The sequence below is a fragment of the Girardinichthys multiradiatus genome, chromosome 13 (assembly GCF_021462225.1).
Source record: "Girardinichthys multiradiatus isolate DD_20200921_A chromosome 13, DD_fGirMul_XY1, whole genome shotgun sequence".
In the NCBI taxonomy this organism is placed as follows: Eukaryota; Metazoa; Chordata; class Actinopteri; order Cyprinodontiformes; family Goodeidae; genus Girardinichthys; species Girardinichthys multiradiatus.
In genome coordinates, this window is record NC_061806.1 from 30853898 (window position 1) to 30861647 (window position 7750).

A 7750-nucleotide genomic window follows, 5' to 3' on the forward strand; every position below is an offset into this window, starting at 1 on the left:
GACAAAGACTATAAATTATATTATTTAGGTAACAAATAGTCATGGGTCATCTTTGTTTAGAAATTACACAAACGTAGACCTCTTTAGCTGATTTTACATCTAATGTTAAAAAAGAATTAAAGTCAACTTAAAGCCATGCAAACAATCAAAGAGAGTTTTTGGTATTATTCTGTAATTATGGCAGAATGACTGAACAAACATTTGCATGGAAGAAGTGATTTGGCTTCAAAATTAGAACTAAGCAAAGCTAATTATGTAGACTAAGAGCATAATCGCATGCCAAATTAGATATTTAAAGTACAGACAATTTAAGCACTGTGCTGCTGTAATCTGAATGTAGATGATTTTGCTGCAACTAAATCCACACCAGTTGTTAACATTTAGTGTCTATCAGGCATATTTACAAATGTATTTAAATCTCTTGTCTCTTGCCCTGCTTTTCTCCGTGGGCAAGTTAAAGGTTGGTTACCATGCGGAGGATATTTATTGTTGCATCAACACAGAGTTCCTAAAATCTGCAGCTGAAAGGTCTGAGTATGAGTAAGATACAGACGAGAAAAATAATACGCTTCCACCATTAATCTTCGTCATATTAAACTCTATATTTCTACTTTCACTTTCTCTCCTGTCCCCGCCTTCTAACCCGTGACGTAGGGTAAAAACCTGCTCTCCTATTGGTCAAACGACCACTTTGTCTTGAATCTGCAGTTTTAGTAGGAGGAAGAGACGCTTTGCAGTAACGGTTTCTTGTAAACAAGTTCCCCAATTTTCATTAACACCCAAGAATTTCCTCTAAATGACGCATAACGTAACGGTAAGTGTGCACATTTTACAAGGACGCTGAGCACAACTCAAGCGGATGACAGTACGTTTGATGAAGTCACGAAATTTGACGTTTATGTACCTATTTCTTCCAGAATGCTTTTCATGTTTTCCTTTCGTTTTAGTTGTTTTCTTCTTGTTTACTAACGAAAAACCAGATCCATCAGTCTGTCCCTATCAGTCATACATACATTTGTTGTTAACAGTTTTTACGTCAAGGTAAATGAAAGAAATGCTGTTTTTAAATGATGATTTCATCTTTAAGTGAATAAAAACAACCCAAACCAACCTGGCAGTGTGTGAAAGAAGTAATCTGAACAAATGGTAGTGTCACCCTTGGTATAAACAACTGCCAAAAATTGTAATAACTGGCAATGATCCTTTTGTATCACTTTGGAAAAAATGATGCAGATTTTGTTTTTCAAGCAAAAATGGCCTTTTCATGCAACAGCAGCTCAACCCGAAAAACCTTTATTTGTTTTTGTTTGTTTGTTTTTTAGGCATTCAGAGGGTGAACTTGCTGATGTGCTCCAGAGCTCCTGTTGCAGAACTGAAGCGTGCTTGAACTTAATGTTACAAAATAACGGCTGGACATTCTCCTTCAGGATGTTCTAGTAGAGAGCATCAATTAAAGCATGATATTTAGGTATTTTCACAGCACTGTAACTGTTTTAAATAGAATTGTGATTAGTGTTGAAGGTTAAAAAAGACATGGCTTTGCTTGAAAAACCTGAGCAATTGCATTAAAAGAGTCATTTTGATCAACGTTGGAGATAAAAATTGTACATTTCTTAATGGCATCAGAGTCTATTTTCCATTGATAGACACAAATAACCTGCTGGACACAGGATGTGCGTCCTTCTTACTCTAAAACATGTTTACCAAACCTTCAGCACCACAAATACAAATTCTTTTAAAACACATTTGTGTAATTTTAACTTCTTTAAGATTTCCTGCTTTCATGATTGCAGAAATATTCTTATCCATGAGCTATAAAACAGGATGAAGAGGCTTTTTACATTTCTGTTCATCTGTCACATTGCATCTCCAGGTATGATCGTCCCTTTTCCACTAATAACTAATAATAACTGAGGACTAAAGCTGCTTCTGCTGTTTTCAAATTGAAAATAAAGTGATCCTAACTGCTGGAAACTATGCTTTGATTTATGGGGCTGCATGATGGTGCAGTGGGTATCACTGCCGGCTCACAGCAAGAATGTTGTTAAATTGAGACATTCTTTCTGCAGTTAGCATGTTCTGATGCATGAATGACTTAATTTCTCCTTCAGTGCAAAGCAAAGCTTACTTGCATGCATGGATGTTTGTCATTTGCAGAAAAATGAGTTTAACTGAGATATGCACATATAAACAAAAAGACTTATTGAGAATTGCTTTTCCTCCCCAGAACTACACTCCCTGTGGTATATCCTCTGTGCCACTTCAGGAATGTCAGATTCTCCAGAGTTTTTGGCATCTGGAGTTGTGGATGGTGTAGAGGTGGCGTACTGTGACAACAACCTAAAGGATGTAAAGCCCAGAACGCCTTGGATGAGTAAACTATTAGAAGATGATCCTCAGCATATGCAGTGGCTGAATAACAAGTGCTTAATAAACCGCTTGTATTTTAAAGCGACAATTATGACTTTGAAACAGCGCTTTAACCAGTCAAAGGGTAAGTGACAGGTTTTGTGAAAAGCCTATACAAAGGTAGTGCCATCATACGTGTCACTAAACACGTTTTCATGGGAGAATGTCTTGCCCACCAAAAGACAAGTGCATTTATTTATTCAATGTAGATTGCCTTCTATATAAATGTTCAGTTCATAGGACTGATGATATATTTGGGTTAGTAGCGTATGAGATATAAAATGAATTTAGATTTTAGCAATATTTTGTATGACACTAAGATCTCCATTTTGGTTTTCACAAGCCGAGAAAAGGTTCCAACATATGGTTAACCGGGGTTATAGACAGTGATCAGTGCAGAATATTCTTGTCCAGGTTTTACTGTATTGCAGTTTTTATGCCTGTCTAAATTGAAAGGGGAATGCTCATCAGGAGGGTAAACAGGCATCTAGATTGTACAGACTACTAGACTTTAGCTATGAACAGATTTATCAGAAATTGAATGCTCCTAAACAGAACAGGTTAAAAATGATAGCTATGCACTGCCCCTTGCAGCATTGGTCACTTACTCCATGTTGTTGTTTATTAAGAAATAATAGTTGCATATTTTTTGAGTCACCTAATGGTGCCAATATGCTTTGTCAGTCAGATGGTGGTAATGTCAAAAATCTTTGAAAATGCTTCCTTTTTGTGTTTTTGTCATGGTTTTGTTTAATTGCCTGATCCACATGCACGAACACTACCAGGGACAGGTAAGATTTAAAAGGTTTATTGAAAACAATGGTGAATATGGTTAGAGTGATCTTGGTCCTGACTAGAGACTACTTCAGAACATGAGACTGCAGCGTCACTAAGGAGGAGAGGAGATGTGAGCGGAGGTAATATGACCAGTTGATGGTAGAGGAAATAATAGTGAAAGCTTACTGGTTGATGCAAGTGAAGACGTCAGGGGAATAAGCAGAATCTGGGCTTAAGGTCCGAGTGGCGTGAGGTGGAGGAGGGCAACGAGGAGGCAACGAGGAGGCAACGAGGAGGCAGAGCATTAAAGTACAGACAGGTTGCACAGAGAAGTGGAAGATGAGGAGCCTGAAGGTTACCAGCTGTGGGAATGATTATCCAGAAGTTATTGTTCAAGGGTAGATGGATTGAGGTCCAGGAATACTTTGATCTAGACTGGATATCAGCACACTAGACTGGATATCAACACAGGCAGACACATTGGCAAAACATTAGACTCAGAGGGCTTGGGGTTACCACTTAGGTTAACAGTCAAGACTCAAAGGACCAGCAGCCAGCACCTCATACTCCACAGCTTGCTAATCGAGAGCAGATGTGCAGCAGTATACCTGCAGTAATCAGACCTCCAGTACTTTACTGCTCAGGTCTTAGTGCGCCCTCCAGTGGAGAACCTAAGAACTCCAAAACAGAACAACATACAGACACAAACACAAATCCCCAGATTCCTGACAGTTTTTACATTTAGAATAAAGGTTTCATAAATCTGAAAGTGTTTTAAAAACTCTAGAAGGTGAACTAGAGGTGCAGTCCAGACTGTGAAAGAGCCTTTTAATTCAGTACCAAAAGGAAGATGTGACAATGACAACTGTAGTGTAGTTAACTGCTAACAGTTTGACCATTGCAGCATTCTCTTAGTACTCAAAACTTGTTAATATCTTTTCTATCTCTATGTTAACATGTTACTTTCTACTGAGTACTAAAAATGCTGCCGCAGAAAGGATTTGAGAGTTCTTCAATGCTAATGTGACCAAGTGTAGTCCGTCAGGCCTTCCTTTTTTCTTACCTCACAATAATAAACATAAACACGGGTGTCAAGCTTAAAACACATGCCTTCATCTAGAATCCATAAAAATACTTTGTGTTTTACCAGACATAGTCAGATGCTAATAGCAACTGGACAGCGTCTCGCAATACTGACATCACTTTGACGAGAAATATCTTGGCTTTTTAATGTTGTTCTTGTGCCACAAGATTTTATTACACCCCAACATTTCAGATTTTTATTTTTATTTTAGATGTGCACATTTTTCAGAGGATGAATGGATGTTTTTGGGACGATGAAACCAGGGAATTTGAAGGCTTTAATGCATACGGTTATGATGGTGAAGACCTCATAAGATTCGACCTGAAGACGTTGACATGGATTACCCCACGACATCAGACTGTCATCAACAAACACAACTGGGACAATGATGGAAATAGCTTGTTTTGGAAGTATGCATTGACAGAAGACTGCAGAAACTTTCTTCAGCTATACTTGAATTATGGAAAAAGGTCCTTGCAGGCAACAGGTATAATCACAGGTCATGCTGTATTCCCATAGAAACATATTTTTGGCTCCTTAGCATCTGGTGATGCTGTATTAGTGTCTTTTGTAGTGTATCATTGCATTTTAACATGCAGTACTACAAACCTGCTATAAAATATTTTTCTATATCACTGAAAAATGTCTTATTTAGCTTGTCACATGAATACTACATAAATATGAATACTTTAAATTCCTATATTTGTAAAAGTTTTGGTAATATTTGGTTTGTAAACAGATTTTATAACCTCTCCTTGCTTCTTGAACTGACATTTACTTTGACCTGTATCTTCAGTTCATCCCTCAGTGTCTCTCCTCCAGAAGACTCCCTTCATTCCGGTCACTTGCCACGCTACAGGTTTCTATCCTGACAGAGCCCTGATGTTCTGGAGGAAAGATGGAGAGGAGCTCCATGAAGGTGTGGAGAAAGGAGAGATCCTCCCCAACAATGATGGGACCTTCCAGATGAGTGTTGATCTCAACGTTTCATCAGTCACAGGTGAAGACTGGAGAAGGTATGACTGCGTGTTTCAGTTCTCTGGTTTGAAGGACAGTATCACCACCAAGCTGGACAGAGCCCTGATCAGAACAAACCAAGGTAGGACTCAAATGGGGATGAACAAGGCTTTTTGTTTTTAACTGTAGGAAAGCTTGAAACAACTCATTTTATTGGACACGGTATTTAAAAAAAAAATATTATAGATCATTCACAACTAAAATGCTTTGCTCCTTGTTTCTGATGTTTTGTTTTTGGTTCCAGGTTCTTCTTTTGGACTATACATTAGTATTGCCATCGGAGCAGTTCTGATGATTTTAGTGGTGCTGGTCTGTGCTGTTTTTGTCACGAAGAGAAGGATCAGCAGTGGTGAGTAGTATTACTGTTTTTTACTTAATTATAATTCTAAGAAGAAAAATAAACAGGGACTGACAGGCTAACAATGAACCAAGATGAAACATTTAATTTGGTTTACCATAAACTATAAATGGCTACAGGTTACTTAACTAACCTGTATGCGTTTAATGCCTACTGCATATCTGATCATTTCTCTCAGTCAAGTATTTTATTGAGTTACAATCTTAAATATATGTTAAAAATGCCAAAATCTGACCTTTGATTTATTCAATTTATTTGTCTCAAGATGTTTTTTACTACGCTTTATTTCCATTGTGGGTCTAATTCCTGGTTAGGCCTGCTGACTCTAATGACTTTTATGAGAGGTTTTAAACCCTGATCAAACCAAAACTACAATGAATAATCTTCTCTTTGTGTTTTTTTTCTTTCTTTTTTTTATTGAACTCATATAACTAGACTATGAGTAAGTTAATGTAGATTATAGGAATGTGACAATTCATCCAGCTCATGAAATAATGCATTAAAATTGCAAGAACGAAACAAATGGAGAAGATTTTTGATTTCCACAGTGAAGTCAAATCACAAACCGTTGGTCTAATTATGGTTCTAAAGCTAAAAACAACATTGAAAATGCTCCTTTGTGTTTTCTCATACAGAATAAAGGTTTTATAAAACCTTGTTGTTGTAAAATGATCAGATTCAGATTTCACCTCCAAATATGTTAGATTTTGAACTAGGGTGTACAAAGACTCTCACAAGTGACAGCCATTGTATGCATGATTTTAGACTAGAGCTATCATAGACTTTTAATCTCTTTGAAATCTGATGCAAAGAGACCAAAACTGTAAATTTATGAAGTGGTGAAGGAATCAATGAACTAGCATCCACCGTATGTTTCTAGTACTTAATAGTACTGTCTCATCTGTGTTTTTAGGGTTATGATGTCTTGAAAAGCAACCATGAGCCGATGATGTTGACCTGTGTTGGAGTCATCCATTTTGTTCGCACAGTTTGACATGCGCAGCTCAACAGACATCGCAGCTCTGACATCACCGGGATTATGAATCCGCCGAAAATAAAGTTTTGTTGCCATTTCTAGTGTTGGGACCACAGCCGTGGATTAAAACATCAAGATGCGATACAGACTTTTCTGGAACTTTCAAAATAAATTGCATTTAACCTACTTCCGGCACAGCCAGGGAAAGGGGTAAGAGCGGACTTCCCATGATGCCACTGGCCGTATAAAACCCCACCTTTCCAAGGAATCGATCTCTTCCACGCCGGTGACGACCGGGTCAAGAGGGACACAGTGTGCTATGTCTCTTTGCAGGCAAACAGATATAACTCTTCAACTGGATCCAAGGGTGTCATACGATCATCGATCATATGCACTAAGTTAAGTATGAATTAATTACTGTTGGAAGAATCCGGCATTCCTTCATAGAAGGGGATAATTAAGGTACAAGCGTGGCGTGAGTTTTCTCTCTGAGTTCTACAGATCAAACTGTGTTATAGAGAGTTCCCAGCAGAGACCTTGTCTCTACAACGCCGAGTGCTGCAGTTTCCCGGTCTGAAAGGTGGACAACGGCACTGGATCACCGTGGTTATGGCAGTTAACGTGCAGTGTGGTCAGTGGAAAGAGCGAGCCGCCCAGCCACTGCTCTGGAGATTAGCTGTAGCTAACCTTTTGTTCACAGAGTTTCTTCAAACTTCGTCGTCGCACGGATAACTTTCCCTCAGCACGGTTCATGAGAGGTTAGGGGTTTGGGCAGAGAGATAGAAGTATTTAGAATGAAATAATCTAAACGTTTTTCATTTTATGAAGTTTGGTTTTGTTTGTGTTGAACTCAGCTATCTTGAAGCTAGCAGGCTATCTGCTCAGCACGTGCTCAGTTTTGTGTTCTGTGTTTGTGTGTTTTAAAAGTTAAGACAAACTTTATTTAAAGGGTGATTTTAAACACAGAAGATTGATCATAACGCGCCGTCCACGCTTATGCATTTTAACCCTTTTATTAACCCTGGTATTTTAAAGGTGTGTATTGATTCTGGTGCTAAGCTATCAGCTTCTTTTGTTAGCTTTGACTGCTAACAGCGAAGAACACGTGCTTGCCTGCTAAAGAATATTT

The 7750-nt window shown here is 38.3% G+C and overlaps 1 protein-coding gene across 1 annotated transcript; it reads left to right on the forward strand.

Moving 5' to 3' along the window:
• The first annotated feature begins 700 nt into the window (after positions 1 to 700).
• On the forward strand, positions 701 to 7359 carry LOC124879452 (major histocompatibility complex class I-related gene protein-like). The gene is made up of 8 exons (XM_047384050.1): positions 701 to 814; positions 1323 to 1468; positions 1794 to 1873; positions 2228 to 2494; positions 4482 to 4757; positions 5067 to 5369; positions 5532 to 5636; positions 6559 to 7359. The coding sequence occupies exons 3-8, from the start codon at positions 1825 to 1827 to the stop codon at positions 6564 to 6566; spliced, it is 1008 nt and encodes a 335-aa protein (XP_047240006.1). The 5' UTR covers positions 701 to 814; positions 1323 to 1468; positions 1794 to 1824; the 3' UTR covers positions 6567 to 7359.
• The last annotated feature ends 391 nt before the right edge of the window (positions 7360 to 7750 follow it).

Bases quoted from the DNA above. Each gene is read 5' to 3' on its own strand.
- LOC124879452 (XM_047384050.1), top strand. From the start codon at position 1,825: ATGAAGAGGCTTTTTACATTTCTGTTCATCTGTCACATTGCATCTCCA. The intron at 1,874-2,227 runs GTATGATCGTCC...TTTCCTCCCCAG, and splicing joins CTGTCACATTGCATCTCCAG to AACTACACTCCCTGTGGTAT. The intron at 5,370-5,531 runs GTAGGACTCAAA...TTTTGGTTCCAG, and splicing joins CCTGATCAGAACAAACCAAG to GTTCTTCTTTTGGACTATAC.